The sequence below is a fragment of the Corvus moneduloides genome, chromosome 1 (assembly GCF_009650955.1).
Source record: "Corvus moneduloides isolate bCorMon1 chromosome 1, bCorMon1.pri, whole genome shotgun sequence".
Lineage (NCBI taxonomy): Eukaryota > Metazoa > Chordata > Aves > Passeriformes > Corvidae > Corvus > Corvus moneduloides.
Window position 1 is genome coordinate 42,511,019 of NC_045476.1, and position 17,350 is coordinate 42,528,368.

At 49.5% G+C, this 17,350-nt stretch overlaps 1 protein-coding gene across 1 annotated transcript; it reads right to left on the minus strand.

Moving 5' to 3' along the window:
• Nucleotides 1-9,910: 9,910 nt before the first annotated feature.
• On the minus strand, nt 9,911-14,757 carry EOMES (eomesodermin). The gene is given in 7 exon segments (XM_032107666.1): nt 9,911-11,750; nt 12,277-12,338; nt 12,431-12,589; nt 13,017-13,138; nt 13,420-13,574; nt 13,930-14,297; nt 14,299-14,757. Coding segments are annotated over 7 exon segments (1,989 nt in total). The 5' UTR covers nt 14,686-14,757; the 3' UTR covers nt 9,911-11,014.
• Nucleotides 14,758-17,350: the final 2,593 nt, after the last annotated feature.

Consider the following 17,350-nt stretch of genomic DNA (forward strand, 5'->3'; position numbering starts at 1 on the left):
TGTGACCAGCTGCCAACTGGATGTAACTCAGATCACCACCATTCTCTAGGCCTGGCCAACCAGATGGTTTTTCACCCAGCAAAGTGTGCACCTGCCCAAGCCATGAGCCATATTAAAAATGTGACATGCTAGTCATGGGTATGCTTGTGATCCTAATTTCAGTCTCTTTCTTTCACTAAGTTTCTACAATGCCATTTGGAGCAAGGAAAGTCACCTGGAAGCTTATGACAATTTAATACTTTTCCCATCTCCCTTGCTATAGATCTCCCAAATATTTGTCAAAATGACAAAGGCATTCACTTTACAAAAAAATACATTTTCTCAAACACACTTTCTTTTTCCTTCTTTAGCCAATAGGGTACCATAGGCCCAATGATAGAAAGTTGTGTGGCCTTACCTAGCAAAATTAGCCATTGCCATAAATTCACTTCAAGCATTGTATATGTTTTACTTAGTCTGTCCATACACTGCCATATTTTACCAATTAGGATCAGACCTTGAATATTTTTTACTAACCATTGCATTTCCATTTAATTTAAAATTAGAGCTAAAGATTTTTATGTGGTGGTTTTTTTTTTTTTTTTTTTTGAAGGAGGAGAAAGGAAGTGACCGGTGAAGTTGCTTTGAATACCACTTTATTTTCAAATACTGAGTTGTTTCTTCCAGGTCCTGATTCATTGACTCCTGTCTGTTCTTTCTGTTTTGTATACCTTGGCTGGAAAGGGCTATTCTTTACTTTCTCATTTTTATAAATTAGCCTTGCCCTTATTATGGGGTTTGTGCCCAGATGGCCATTTAAAATAAATGTGTATGTCTGTATGCTGCCTTTCTAAAGAAAGTGGCAGCTAAATTGAATCATTACCAAAGGGTAAAATTGCTGTTAATGTGACACCTTTCCTGGTCAATATTAAAGATAATAGTCCTTTGGTTTTGTAGGGCTATTGATTTCCACTATTTAAAGTCTATATATATATGTTTCAACAAGAGTTGACTCTACTTTTTAACCCTTTTGGATTCAAGTTTTCCCAGCCTCAGAGTAGATTTTAAGCTACACTTGTTTCTTCAGGACTGTATATGTCTGCACACTGAAAATCCCACTTGGCATAAACTGAAATGGATTGATGGGGTTTTTTGCAGCTACCGCAGGACTTGTTTTCATCAGAAAATAAAGAGCATTTTCAGTTAATTCAGTCTCCTAACATTCCCATGAAAGAGATGGCCATTGACTGTATGTGACAGATGAAAGTCCCTGGGCACTGAAAGGGTGTAGCTGGCTTCTTCATCAAAACAGCCCCTGAAGTTCAGCGACAAGCTGAAATGCCAAGCCTTGCACAGGCATATTAATACCTCCTTGATTTTTCCAAGTGCTGTAAGGACTCAACAGCCATGAAAAGAAAGGTATCAAGAATTTAAAAGGGAAGCACTAATACTTGACTGGCCACATCTGAAAAATCCCAGCTTTACTGGTTCTAAAAATGACACTGAAACATGGTGAAAGAGTGGAAGTCCCATTTAAAAGTGTCTTCCTTCATTTGTCCAGCCTGATACTCTGTGTGTAAGTTGAAGGGGAAAAAAACATAACCCAACCGAAAAAATTACTGGAAAAATAGAAAGAAAATCTACAGAATCCCTGCATAAGCTGGACATTAAGGTGAAACTATTAAAGCCCTTTGGGAACCAGATGCTAGCAAATTGAAGAGGATACCCAGAAACTTACAGATAGTTTTTAACCAAAATCAAACAAAGAAAAAATTACCTTACTGAAACTATTCAGATGTAGCATTCACAAAATACCTGTCATTCCTGCCATGGTGGCAGCAGAACTTCAGGAAAAGAATACAGCAATGGAATAGTGTGAGAGGTCATTCTAATAACCAACATTTTTAAGGTGTCCATGTAGATCCAGAGGAGTATATGTATCCGGATACATATTTATAAGGATAAAGGTCATATATGGCTATAAATGGTGATATGTGGATTTCCATATGTACATACACACATATGTAAGTGTGTAACAGCCTGATAGAATTTATTGTTCCAAATTTCTCCTCTTAGGCCTCCTGAGCAGGGTGCTTCAGCTGAAAGTTTCAGTCCCATGAATCCAAGCAATTTGTTGAAGCAGGGGCTGTTTTCCAATACTCTGACAAGAGAGGAGAGGTTTCAATCCCAGCCCAAAAGCAAAATATTAAATATTTCAGTCCAGTGTGCCTCTGCTGTAACTTGGGCTGCAGAAAGAAGCTCTTCTGGAACAGCTTTTTTAGAGCCAGAGATGCTCTTTATTTGAATAAACCCCATGAATATATTTGAAAAAAACCCAACGAAACAAGATAATCTGTAACCCTTCAAAGACCTATGTTTTCTTTCAAAAACCTTTTTTTTTTTTTTTTTTTGTGGTTTAGAGGTTATTTTGATAGATTGACAAACCTAGCATGCTCCTTTCTGCTTCAGCAGACTGGTGTTTCTGCAGTGTTATCTTTAAGGTAACATCTAAAGGGCTGCGGGACCCATTCAGAAGTCTCCAGTCCCACAGGACTGAAACATCCCGCAACTTCTTGCGGCGATGTTCCCGGCCAGAGCCCGTAGGGCTCCGGGGCAGGGAGTAAGGACGGAGATGGCTTGAAGGGGGCCGGGGGGGCAATCCCCCGGTTGCCCCCTTGATTCCCAGGGACGGTAGATTTGCAGGCGATAGGAATGACAAATACTGGGTACCAAGAATTTGGTAGGTGACTGTGATACCTTTAATTTGCGGTAGGAGGGAGGGGGCGAATTAATTTGCGGGATGCGGGAGGGGGTGAATGAAGAAGCTCCCAAGTCACCGAGGTTCCCTCCCGCACGGCCACAGCGCCGCTGAAGGTCTCCGGGCAGTCTGGATCGACGGGGGGACAACCCCGACCCTGGCCTCCCCCGCCTCCCCCGCCAGGGCCCCGGCTCGGCGGGAGCTGCGGAGTACGAGGCAGGGAACGAAGCCAGGCTGCTGTTCTCCCGAGCTGAGCTGAAAATAACCCCAAGTCTGGGAAGGATTCATCAATCCTTCATTCGTTAGGGAAAGCTTCATCCCGGGCGTGTTTCGAACCAAAACGGAAGGGTCTCCCTTTCCCGGGACAGCCACAGTTTTTCTGCCCCCCTCTCCGGTGCAATCCGCAGGAAACCTAAGCAACACCGAAAGCTTGTCCACCTTGCTCTGATGACCGCGGGATTAACGGAGTTTTGAGGGGAAAAACCCACAGTAGCCTTGAACTACGCGGCACCCGAAGGAATGTTTTAAATAATGTGACCCTTTCAGTCTATAACAGGTTTTTTTCTAGGTGTGGCTATGGCCAGTCTTTAAATTTTTCTATAGAGTGTTTTTCACTCTATCTCTCAGTGATCTTTAAACACTACGGGCAGCCGTTAGCACCTCTCAGCAGAACAATATTAAATATCAGCGTGGAGAACGATGCAGATCAAGCGTGATGGATGTGAATAGGGTGGACGAACAAAAATTGCCTCGTTTCCTGCTGCTTTTGCTCTCCCTGTAACTCCTGGTCTGGAGACCATCCCACCAAGAAGAAAACGGATTTGTGTTTTTAGGTGATTTTTAATCTCCAGTCCCAGAGTAGGCTTTTTTTCTTTAATCTCCAGTCCCAGGTTAGGTTGAGAAAACATTAAAAGGACATTGTGTCTCATTTTGTATCCTTCATGCTTCCCTACAGAGACTAAGTACAAGTCATAGCAGAGGGAGACACCTTAACCACTTACCAAAAACACCCACAATCCAGTCTAGCAGAAGTCAGTCATTGCCCCATAGTTCAGAACAACCCTATCAATGGTTGTGGGATTTATTTTTTTAAGTCTGTGGTGAAATACTGCTCTACTTTTTGCTTGTTCATTTCTTGTATAGTGTACTAGAGCCAAACACATCCCTTGTTCCAAGCCAAATGTGAAATAAAAAGCAGCCTGCCACAGAACATCCCTCCTGCAGCTCCAGGAGACACTGCCCTGAAACTCCTAATATTTCAGGCCATTTCCAGGGGAATGGCACCTCCTCTAAGCCTCATCAGTCAATGGAAATGTCAGAAACAAGAACTGAACCCACATGATAATCACAGTTTTTGGGAGCAGAAGCCACATTCTGGCTATTATATACGTTCCATTATACTACGCAATGATTAAGCCTTTTGTGGTACAGCAAAAAAAAGGCAGCTCATGTTTTCTGATACCTATGGGAATGGCTTTCTCTTCCCATGGTTGGAATAAGAAATTGCTAGAAAGACCTAGCCACAGGCAAGGGACAACAAAGTAAATGGTGGAACAAGTTCGTCCTCATGGACAGCTGTTTCGGGGTATGAGAGGTGCTGTAAACCTACATTTCACCATATGCCCACAGATACCTAAATGCTGTGATTGTACCACTGTGGCATCTCCACCCTATCCAAAAGTCCTCTCACCATTTTGCAGGCGAGAGTGTTTATACTGGCCTGCTTAAATGCTTTTGAAGATCAGTACCTGAACAGGCCAGGTCACCATCCAGACATTCGCTGTCGTGTGCTGTAATTGTGTGGTGAGGGGTGGTATGGAAGGGAAAAAGAAAAAGAATCACAAGTACTGCTGCTTAAACTGCTGAAAGCTGTCACCAGCACCCCTGCCAAGAATACGGAAGTTTTCCCTTCTTACATTCTGCTCCATTTCTTCTTTCTGCTCAGTGCAAGCATGAGCATTTCTGCTGCTGCACAGTGAACTGAAGTAGAGAACTGATGTGACTGAAAAATAACCCCGTTGTTCTGTACCCTATCCTGACAGCAGGCATTTCCAGAGTTTTGTTGTGCACATATAATTTAAGCAGATGAAGTAGAGAAATCCGTTGCATATTTGAAACAAAGCTTTACAATGCAGAATTATCTGCTATTCAAGATCATTACTGGCACAAACTTTAGGAACTTAATTTTTCCACTGAGTAAAAGCAAGATCACTCAAATGTCACAGATTTTGCCAAATTTTTTCTTCTGGATCAAAGATATTTCCCCTCAGAACAAGAAATTTACCTGACAGTTCCTCTCAAATGATGCTGCAAAGGAGCTTCAATGCAAAGGCAGCCGAGCTGAATCCTATGTTTGCTGAAAGGAGTAACAGGAAGGCTGGGTTAACCATAATCTTGCAATAGACAACACAAAGTTAATGGAAAATAAGCTAATTGAGTTAACAGAGGACACCAGGCTACACAGGTGAGGCTTTGTCTGTCCTATCTGGAGTAAGAGATGGGATAAAATTTACATGCTATTGTGAATAGCTCCTGAGAAGTCATCTTTGCGTTGACATGTTTAACAGATCTCCTTGCTCAAATTATACCTTCATTAGGGCAGGAATATCATGTTATAATATTCTTTAGCATGGGAAGTGATGAGAGGAAAGCAATAAAATTTCTGTTATTGAGAACTTATCGCTAAAAACAAGCTCACTCTAATATATTACTGAACCATTGTGTTCCCTAATAAAGGTTGTTTTCTTCCTCAAAAGAAGTTTGCAACTATGCCAAGCAATTTACAAAAACTGCATTGCTTTATTGACAAATGGAATTATAACTACTCCATGAAGTTTAACCATCAGTGCCCAACCCACACCACAGAAACCTAACCCTGCTCTAAGAAAACCAGGGATCATAACAGAACAGACCCCTTTGCCCTCCTTCTGTGTACTGCCATATAAAATCACAGTACAGCGGAAGCCTAATGTGAAGTTTCATTCTCAAACCTGCTAAAATGACACTACTTTATGTTGCACACACTTTAGCAGTGCCTACTTCATCCACAAGAGTCCTTCTATAAACCGGTAGAATTGGAGAGGTCATACTTCAGCAGAAGAGAATAGGGACTTACATGGAGCTCCTAATGCAGATTTATTAATGGATGTCCCACTCCAGACATCCTTTCCTCATCTACAGACATCATGCCCCATGGAAAGAGAGCTGAACTTTTTTGGGGAGGCCTTTCTTTCTGTGGAGAACACTCCAGGAAGAAGGAAATCACTTTGCTTTTTGCTTCAGCTTGATGATAAAAGACAAGTGACTTTGGTAAATCTCTAAAAATACCTGATCAGATTTGCGTCTTAGACACTCGAGGAAGTCTGACTTTAAAGAGTGAGAGGATGAAGAATACAGACTGCTTTTCAAGTTTTAAACATCATTATCTGAATTCAGGTATTCATGGCTTGAATTCATTTTAGCGGTATAAGCCAAAAAGTGGCACACACTAGGAAAACACACCTACTCATTGCCTTCTCCAGAAATAAGATGGACGTACAGCAGTCAGCCGGGGTTTAGTTCTGTTACAGGAACCACATCACCTGAAGCCCTGTCCCATCCATCTTCTCAGATCATCTTTTGAGGGACACTGGTCAAAACAGGTTGGAAATTAACCCCTTTTCTAATGAACATCGGCAAGGAACCAGCTCCCTGCTGCAGATGGAAACTAAATAGCACACAACAGACAGAAAAATCAGTTTTGCTCTGCAGTCTGGAACTGAGCTAACAGTCAAAGCTTGGGTGGGAGACGAACTCTTCCTCCAGAAACAGAGACTTCCTGCACCTGATTAACACCATTCACAGATGGAAATCCTGTGCAGGCAGGTAGTTTCCCCTGTGACTAAACTTAGGCCTTATATTTTAATAAGGATCAGAACTGCCGATTTACCCCCTTTCCACCCAGCACCTGTGTTTATGTAGTCCTTCAGGCAAGCAAACCACACAGCACTCCATCTCTCCTGTGTTTCCTCTTCCTCTCCTGCATTTTATCTGAGTCTGAAATGAAAACAGGGAAGAGGGCGGCAGGTTAGAGGAAAGCCTGCAGAGGATTCCTCCTTCCCAGATTAGGATTTAATTGTATTCCTAGTGAGTCCCTTCTGGTTGCGCTCGGTCTTTCAGATGAATGTTTCATCAATATGATTAGGATCACATCCCTCAGTCTCCTCTATTTACACAATCGGTTGTGACAGCTCAGAGTATAGTACTCCCTAAAGGAAATATTAGATACCACCCTATCTTTTTATTCAAATCATATTTTGCACTCCACACTTTCAGGCTAATGTCATTCTCCCCTGGATTACATATCTGTGATATCCAGAAAGCACTAAAATCCTTTCAGTAAGGATTAGATTAATATTTATATTAGCCATACTCATACTATTATGAACACAGCTATGGAGATCTGGGGAAAGGGATGAGTGGGCTACTGAGCTCAGGGGGCTGGGGAATTGGGCTTGTATGTACAAAAAAAGTAGGGCGGTAACAATAATAATAATAATAATAATAATAATAAATGCAACTCACAATTTTATGGGGTGGGCAGGCATAAGAGAAGTGCCGGCAGGCCTCATCTCCCTCACCTCAGTCCCCTCGCCTCCACTTTCTACCCAGAGCAGAGACCCCACAGCTGTCGACCGCCGACTCGCCCGGCACGCCTAGCCCGTGTTCCCGTTGGGAAGGGGAATTTCTGAAGCGTAACGGTACCGCAGGAGCCATCGGGGGCCTATTCCCACGTCGGCGGCCGCCGCCTCAGAGGCAACCCTGAGGGGAGGGCGGCGGCGGCTGAGGGGGGGCTGTAAAAATAACCTTTCCCGGGAAAGCCCCCCTCCATTAACGCCGCGCTTTCCTCAGAGAGGAGGAGGTGGGAACAAGCGAGCAGGTGTTAAAAAGGCGGCGTTGAGGAAGGTGGGAGCGGAAATTCAGACCGAAAGTAAAACCCCATCGCATTACTCGAAGAGAAAACAGACCCAAAAATATCTGCTCCTTCCTCCTCGGAGCGCTGAGATGGCAGCCCCGAGGAAGAAGGAGCTTTTTCTTTAGAGACGGTCGGGACGATGCCGTCGAAAGAAAGAGTTTCGGGGTCGTTTCGTTTTCCCTCGCGGGTGTGAAGCGGCGGCGATACGGTTTGGGGCGAGCAGCGAGGGATGAAGTTTCGTTGGAAAAAAAATACCAGAGGGTTGTTCCCGATGTGCCAGATCTGCTTTAACAAAAACAACCCCAAACCCCAGAGTTTTCGGCGAAGAATGGCCTCAATCCTTCGGACGAACCCGTCTCCGCTGCCTCTATTGCCCCGCCGGGCGCTCACGCTATTTAAAAATAAGGGCTACGCACCCAGAGCACTGAGCCGCTCCCTCGGTTCAAGTGAGGGAATATTCCAGGGAACTGTTAACTCGCGGGGAACGGCCCCAGCATGCGTATCCCGGCTTCACGGAGCCGGCGGGGGGAAGGAGCCGAGTCCCCGGGTCGGGCAGAGCCTTTGCCCGGCCGGCAGCCGCGGAGGTTCGGATTTTCCCTGACCTAGAACGAAGTTTTCCCTCTTCCTCGGGCAGGGCTCGCACTCCACCTCCCGCCGCACACCACAGCAATGGTGTAAACAACTATTACTTATATATTTATTTCGCTCTAGACCCGCCATGCCCGACCAGGTCACGTTCCAAACTCACAAGCAGTTTTCATGCGAGAGCGTCGGAAGTGGCGGGGACGGGGCGCGTTCCCTTCCAGCGCTCGCTACCAGGCCAAGGTGGTGCCGCGTTTCCCGGCACACGCCTGCCTCAGCCGGGGGCGTGGGGGCTGCGGAGGAAGAGGCCCTCACCCGCGGCGTATCCCCCTCCCTCCAAAGTCGCGATAAAGAGCCCGCCGAGGCGAGGCGGGGCTCTCCACCGGCAGCCCGTTGTTTGTGTCAGCAAATCACATTACGAAGCAAAGTGCAAGGGTAGTTAACTTTATCTTCTGTTAATGTAAACAAAAAGCATTCAGTTTCTTGATCTTTATTTAAATCTGGCGTTGTTTATCAGTGTCATCCTATGAAGATTAATTAGATACCTTTATTCACAATTTGGCGTCTGACACCCCATTTTAGGAATGCATTATAATCACAAGGTGTTAATTGGGGCCAGCCAGGCACTTACGTTTCTATTAAACAGTGTGAGGACTTTTCACAAGTATTAAGTTATTTTTTTCACCGTGCGGTGCAAAAATATAGAGTTTTTAATAACACAGAGCGGCAGAATCGTGCTGTGTAATCGCTGTTTGCAGGGCGGGTGGGACGGCCGGAATGCCACCGCACTCCACGGCTGGGGAACAACCCTTCCCGGGGGCTTTTCCGCGAGCGGGAAAAAAAAAGTTAGAAAAAAAGGAATAATATGCTCCGTCCCTAGTCTCTTAAAAATTGCCGTAAGTCCCCCTTCTGTTCCAGGTAGGGTCCTTGTGCAGAGGGAGAGGTGACAGGACACCGACTTTTTCGCTTGCCAGCGCGCAGAGCCGGAGCCCGAGCCTCGCCCCGGGAGGCGAAGCGCTGATCGAAATCTCCTCGGACACCCGCCGTGTCCCGCTCCGGAGGTGGGGGAGCCCCGACCGCTGCCCCCCGATAGCGTTACCTCCACCGGGGACAGCCCCAGCCTGAGCCCTGGGTATATTTTGTTTGCAGCCGGCAATCGTTAACAGCTTAATCCCATTACTCCCTGCATATCCTCAGGAAAGGTCCCGCTGCTGCGGGAGCCGGGATTCAATCGCTCTGCCAGAAGGAGCTTTCCCTCCAGATAAGCGGGCAGGGGAATTTCGTGCCTTGTTCCGGGAAACGGAGGGGGTGAGAAGGGGGCGGCGGGAGGAGGCAGCCCCGGGGCTGCCGCGGAGGCGGGGTGGGTTCGCAATTCTCTGCCCGGGCCGAGCTCGCACCTCACCTGGTGCAGAGGCAGGGGTAGGGGGTGGTAGAGGACAGGAGAATGTCGTATTTTGGAGCAAGCCGGGGCTCCCGGCTTGTTCAGAAGATGCACAGGAAAGAAAAAGAAAAAAAAAACCCACACAGAGAGTGCAAGGGATGGTTAGATTTAGAGACAATTCAAGGCCCTAGCAGTGTGCTCCCTCCGCCCCTTTTGGGATACCCAGCAGATGCAAAGATGAGGCAGAGCCATCCCCTCTTATCCCTGGCACCACCACATTTATTAAAAATTATTACTATATACATAGAAAAAACAAAACAGGAACAAGTTTCGGGGGAGGGGAAAAGTGGGCCAGTGCTCTGGGGCTGATCAGTTTAAAATGGCTGAAAGTATAGGCAAGAAGAAGGGAGAAAGTTACATCACTTCAATTTCATACAGGGCAGCTGAAAAAGTCACTTTACATACACATAAATAGAAATCTCCTTTTGCAATGCCTCATATGCTAAGTTTGATTGACCAAAAAAAAAAAAAAAAAGCCTTTTGAACTTCAAAACACCACCGGATGTCCTTCCAACTGAACAGCTATAGGTCAACTATTTATACATTATTCCACAATATTCTACAGTGTACCTAGACAAAACACAACTGTACACTTTGTTTTTGGCCACCTCAGTAAAGATTAGGCTTATGGGATGGAGGCAGGGGTTTTTTTAATGCAAGTTCTAAGCTAAGAAAAGACAGATTTGGTCATTGTAATCCCATCATTGGCAACAAGACCTTCAAGTCAAAATCCTGCCTGGCAAGCAGGCCTCATTTTGGCATTTTCTGCCAAAAAAAAAAAAAACCAAACCCTTAAAAAAGCTGTAGCTGAGCAATATCCAACTCAGCCAACTGTGTTGTGGATGTGTTGAAAAAAACAGCTCAGTCTAAAGCAGAACATAGCATTTGTGCAGCTCCCTGCAACCCAGATCCCTTTTATCAAGCAGGGAAGAAAATTATATTTGGGATCCTAACCCCTCTTTCCTTGCTCAGGAGTGCATGGACTTGATCGGGCCTCTGAGCCTACCCAAGCTGTGTACACTTTAGTATCTCCAATAAATATGCCACATACTTAGACACTAGAGTCCTCCTTACAGCTTCTGCCTATGGTTCCTTCTAAACAAGGGGAAGAATTCTCCCATGGTTTGCTCTTTCCCTACTTTGTTACCTGCAACAGTCAAAAAGCTTTGGCACCTTCTTTAGAATTGCACACAACAATTCAAGGTGGAAGGCAAGAGTCTTTTTGGCAATTGTAATGCAAAAAAAACCCAAGGCCACCCTGAAAAAAAAAAAATTAGCCAATTGGAATAAAAAAGATGCTTTAAGAACTAGTATAGAATGCATAGTAGCCCATGCCTTTTGAAGTGTCTTTGCTATAGTCCTCAGCATTAATGTCCTCACACTTCATTGTTGGAGAATTTTCATTGCTGGAAGTGCTAGGGGAAAGCCGTCTTCTCTTACAAGCACCTGTGTAGACCCCGGAATCATTTGAATCTAGAGACTTTATAGAGGGTGGAGTCTCTATCCAGGACGAGCCAATTTCTTCTTTCACCTTGTCCTTGGAAAGCTGGTCTTCAGTGAATCCCGGAGGACTTGTTCTTGAGGTCCAAGTTAGTCCTGTCGTCATTTTTCGCTGGTAGGAGCCCCTGCTCCCCCAGCCTGCCATGGATGGAAATGTCGGGTCGGGGTAGTATCCCAGAGCGTGGGATGTCTGAAGGGGAAGGGATTTAATGCCATAAGGGAGCAAGGTGCTATGAGAATACTCCGTGTCATAGGAGTTCATGTCCAGTTTGTTGGCGCTGGGCTGCTGTACGGGCGTCACAAACCACCGCTGAGGAGAGCTGGCCACCTCCTCGTTCTGCTGCGGGGACAGCAGGCCATTTGTCTGAGGGACGGTTCTCTCACCGTTGTAAAACCTGGCTGGGGGCAGGTTGTTGACAAACTGTTCCTGGAAGAACGGCTGCACGCTGTATCGGGCGCCAGGGACGATCTGGTGGGATCTAGGAGAATCCGTGGGAGATGGAGTTAATCTGTCATTTTCAGAAGCTGTGTACATGCTACAATATAAAAGAGAGATACTGAGTGTTTTTCTTAACAATTCCAATATGACAGTAACAACACAAAAACACAAAGAAACCAGTTATTTCTTAATTAGAATCATAACTACATTTAATTGGATGGCTATTTGTTTTAATCTGATTTAGTAGGCCTTTTTCCTAGACCAGTGTAAATTTCTTATTACTGCTACAAGTAATAGCACAAGTGAAACTACAAAGTGACTATTAGGCAAGTCTTCTGCTGACAATTTAAAGAAGCTGCCTGTTCTGTGGAGATACCCAATACACTGCTGCCAAATCCGCAGGCCAGCTGGATTCTGCCAGCACAAGTTTCCTACCAAAATTCAGAAGCCTGCAGAAAGCCAGGTCATCTAGACAATACACTATTCAGACATTTTAACGTAAGCAAAACTGCCAGTAATTAACTGAATTAATATCTAAAGAAAAACCCTTCCACAGACATGTCAGGCCAGAATCATGCCTCCTAGACAGAGACATCTGCGAAAGAAGACAGAGGTGTACTTACGAGTCATAGTTGTCTCTGAAGCCTTTTGCAAAAGGATTATGGTCAATTTTGAGCTGTGTAATCTAAAAGTGAAAGCAGAATATATTTTAAGATGAGATGCTGAGTGCACAAGGGAATTTTATTCTTAATTGCAATTTTATACATCCATGCTTACATCAGTGTTTTGATATGCTGTAACTGCTATAAACTGTGTTTCAGGGAAAATAAATGTTTGAGTCTTTGAGGAATCATTCATATCTTCAACACCATCTTCTGTCACTTCCACGATGTGAAGTCGGGGCTGGTACTTGTGTAGGGACTGAAGTACTATCATCTAAAAGAAACCACGAAAAAGGCAACATCTTTAGACAAACTGCATCTAGCATTAAAAGACCTATTTTATAGCACGACATTTTCTTCCTGTAAATTGTAATCTCTTCGTTTACAAATGGAGCAGTTTTAACTGTTATCAGGGGATGATTCACAGCTTACATCCCTGTTTCACCAAGAGCCATCAGGTACTCTCCCACTTTTTGAGCAACTAATGTGATCAATATATTAGCTAAAACAAAAGAAATTCACACATCAGATTCCAACATTTGCAACTATTCATACGGAAAAACAAAGAAAACAAGCTCTATGACCCAGTTCCAGAAGGGAACAGTGATCTAGCGGCTCGATGAAATGCCGTTGAAGATGCAAAACCCCAGGTCTCCCCGCTGAGCCACCAAGAGCCCCTCAAGCCGCCCTCCCCTCCGTACCTGCGCGTTGTTGTTGTTAGCACCTTTGTTGTTCGTTAGCTTCAGCTTCCCGAAAGAAATCTCCTGCCTCATCCAGTGAGCCCCGGTGTTGGGCGACTCGGGGTGCACGTAGACCTTGTTGCCTGGGGAAGACAAGCCAGTAAAACGCCGGCCGGCCACGGGGCTTTGTTCCGCCGCCCGCGCAGCCCCTCGGTTGGATGGCCACTCTCCCACACAGCCTCACACACCGCGGCGCAAAAAGAGTCGCAAGACGACCTTAAAACCGTAGCTCGTGCCTCAGTAGGATGCCCGGTGTGGGGAAGACACTGAAGGGGGAGGGGAGGGGTGGGCAAAGTGGGAACCCTTTCCGAGAAACCGACCCGCGGGGAAAGGGGGCGAGGAGGCTCCCGGAACCTGCACCTACCTTGCATGTTGTTGTCGGCTTTGCCGCAGGTCACCCACTTGCCCCCCTGGAAACGCCAGTGGTTGGGGTCCGCCAACACCACCTCCACGAAGACGTTGTAGTGGGCCGTGGGGTTGAGGCCGGTGATATTGAAGCTCAGGAAGGGAAACATCCTCCTGAAAACCACAAGGCATGCTGAGGCGGGCCGGGGAAGGGGGCGCGGGCTCCGGCGCAAGCTGTAGGCGGCCGTGGGATGCCCCGTCCGTCCCGGCACTAAAGACACTAAGGAAGCAAGCGGCGAGCCCCGACCGACCCCCGTTCTAACTCCTGGCCGCCGAATGTGGGGAAATTGGGGAGTCGCTTCTCGGGGAAAGCATCCCGGGGCACCACCGACGGAGAGAGCGCGCACCTCCTTTCCGGGGGAGGCAGCAAGCGCCGCCCGACACGGAGCGTCCTCGGGGGTGTCCCCCTTCCTCCCCCATCCCCGACCACCACTTCCCTCCGTTTCCACCATCCCACGCGCCCGCTTACCGGCCCTGCTTGGTGATGATCATCTCCGTCTGGTGCCGGTGGAACTTGAGCCAGAGGGGCCGGTTGCAGAGGAAGACCTGCGCCCGCAGCCCCGGGCCAGCGGCCGGCATCCCCAGCGCCCCGAGCCCGCCGCAGGAGCCCGACGCCGGCGGGTAAGGGCCGTAAAGAGGTCCGCCGGCCGTCGCCTGCCCGTACTGGTACCCGCCGCCGCCTCCGAACTGCGTCCGGCCGCCGGGCGGGCATACGGCGCCCGCGAAGCCTCCCGGGGACAGCACGGAGCCGTAGGGGTAGCGCGGCCCGCCGGGCGGCTGGTAGACGGCGCCGTGCTGCGCCGTCGGCGGGTACGGGAACAGGGCGCAGGGCCCCCCCCAGCTCGGCCGCGGGCGGCCCGGGGGACTGCAGGTAGTAGCGCTCGGGGCTCAGGCTGTCCATGGAGTAGCGGGCGGAGGCGGCCGGGGGCAGCTCCTCTTCGCCGCATGGGGTGGCCTTGCGGCCGTCCGGCTTGGGAGCAGCGAAGGGCGGCTCGACCGCCTCCGCCTCGCCCAGGATGGCGGGAGCCGTCCCAAACTTCTTGGGCATCTTGTCCAGATCGAGGCGCGGCGGCGATCCCGGACCGGGCGGCCCGCGGGAGCCGCCAGCAGCGCCCGTCCCGGCTCCCGCTCCGGCGGCGCCGCCGCGCCCGCCGCCCTCCAGCGGGTAGAAGGGGGCGCCCGGCAGTGCCCCCGCCGCCGTCAGCAGCGGCTCGCCCAGCTGCATCCTCGGTGGGCGGTGCGTTCGAGTTCCCACTCAATCCTGTGTCGACCTCGACCCGTGGCCGCGCAGGGTTGCGCTCTGGCAGGGCTCCGCCGAGGCGATTTATACCGGCGCGCCGGGCTCCTCGGGCCGCCGGGGAGGGGCTTGCGCCGAGCTGCCTCATCGCCGCCCTCCACCCCCGCCGGCCCATTGGCTGGGCCGCGTGACACTAATTTAATTAGACAGCTACTAATTGGAACAAGTCACCTGTGACTTTGGTGTGCGCCCCGTCCCCTTCCATGGCCCCCCTTCCCGCAGCCGGTTTCCCGAGGAGCTCTGGCCCGCTCCTTGCCCCCACGTCCCTCAGACTGAGGGGAGCTCCCGCATCACCCCACGGTGGCCGCGGTGGAAGGCCCGGCTTCCTCGCTTCCAAAAAAAGAGCTTTTGCTGAGGTGGCACCGTCCTCCCGGCTCGGGCTCGTAAGGAAGAATCCCCGGCTCTGAACGAGAGATGGGGACGAAATGGAAAGGTTTGAGTGGGAAAGCCGGCACCCACCAGGTAGGGAGGGCGGCGATCAATCCGGCCGCTGAGACGGGGCGGGTGACACTGGTTCCCCGCAACCTCCCCGCCGGCCGTCTCGCCGCTCAAACAATTCGGCTTGTGTCTCTGCCGACCCCAACAGCCTCCTTTCTCCCTGTCCGCTCCCTGAGCAGCATCCTTATGTTGGGGTTAACACGTTTCACTTTATCAGGGACGTCTCTGTGGGAAGCGGCGGGTTCGGTTCACAATTCCAGTTTCAGGAACTCGGCAGTCGGTTTCTCACAACCCGCGTTCCCCTTCAGCATCTCCCACCGGGAAGGCAGATTTTCAATTGAGGCGGGTGCCAAATCTCTTTGGCGCTTTCTCTCAGTGCAAAATCCGAGCCTCTAGCCCCAAAAGGGAAGGGAACAGTACTTGTGAAGGGGTAGATGCCCGTGTGATTGCGGGGAGCGGGCAGAGCCGGCGTGAAAGATTTGCAGCTACGAATCCGCAGCCCCTCGCCCTCTGTCCGTCACCGGCCATCTCACAGGGAGGGCTGCAAACACCTGCCTCCACCTCACGGCTGAATTTTAAACCAGACCCGCTGAGCGGCCAGGATTTCGTTGCCTGGCAGAAGGATCCGGCCGCGCTGGAGAAGCCGAGCGCTGCCGCCTGCCTGGCCGCGTCGGCCCGCTGGCCCCCCACTCCCGCCGGGCTGCGCCGCATCGGGGCAACTGAGATAAATGGCGAACAGCTGACCGCGGCCGCCGGGAGCCGGGGCCGAGGTGCTGCCGGAGTCTCGGCGGGATGCGCGTCCCTGCGCAAACCGGGTGCCGGCAGGTGCGGGCGGCGGGGCACGCCCGGTGACGACCGCCGAGGCCGGGGACGGGCACCGGCGTCTCAGAGGTCGGGCAGGACTCAACCCTTACCCCGGTGGGAGCCGAGAGACGGGGGAACCCGCCCCTGCTGTGCCCACTCTGGCTGCGGCCACACCGGCAGGAGCCTGGGCCAGGCTGCTCACAGTCGGCACTGAAATACTAGCTCCAGCCCTAACCACACGTTCTCTCCGGGATAATGTTTGCCTCAATTTTTGCGTGGAACTATTTCGACCGGAGACGACAACAAAAATGTGTCGGAGAAGACCGACGCTCCGGCACGAAGCGGGCCGGTGGCTGGAACCGCGAGGTGCGGAGTGGAGCAGAGCTCGGCCGAGCTGCCCGGCTTTGAAAGCAAAACAAGCCGAGGAGCGTCCTGCCGGGCGCTGCCGAGGCCGAGCCGCTGCGCCCCTTCCCGCGGCCGGAGAGCCCCGGGGCGGCTCTCGGCGGGGCCGGCCCCAGCCCGGGGCTGCGCTGCGGCAGCCCGCTCCCTTGGGCTCTGCCTCTCCCGGGCTAGGGCAGGGACGCAAGGAGATTTTACAAAACTACTATGTAGGTTTTAATGGAGTTATTTTTATTTAGAAAGAGAAAAGATATGAACCTATCTCTCTCTAGTCTTTCCTTTTTAGGCTTGGCTTGTAGGTCCACTTCTTATTTTGCACCAGCTGTGAGGCTCATCCAACTTCTCTGAGAGACAGTTCATTTTGCAGACGTGGCAGAAAACACATCCAGGAAAAAAGGACAATTGCATTCTGTCGCGTTCTCGAGTTGGATCGGCTCAACTAAGGCCCAACAAGAGCAGAGGCGGTGCAGAGGAGAGGGCAGCATTTGGTTTTGGTGTAACCTTATGTTGACTTATTTTGTGATACTGTGAATCGTGAAATTGCAGCTTTATAATTAAAAAAAAAAATTCTCTCCTTCAGATTAAACTGTGCTTTCCCAGGCTGTTGGGATAAATGTTTCATGCCTTTCCATTCCTTTTGAGTGTCCAGAAAGGCCAAAGTCTCTGGGAAAGAGTTGCAAAGTCACTCACTGTGCCATGGCTGTAGGAAATGTGGGGATGAGATGGGAAGAGGTGACAGGGAACACAGTAATGCAGATATTGCTTGAGTCTGTGACTTTTCTTTTGCAGGCTGGTGACCCTGCAATATCACCCAAATTTAACTGCAATTAATGACATCTCTCTAGGGATAGGTTTCCTGGGGCTAATTTGGGAACAAGGAGATATCCACTGAGTTTGCATCAGGCTCTGGAAGTGGAAAATATTTCCTTTATCTTTGTGAGGAAGCTAGAGT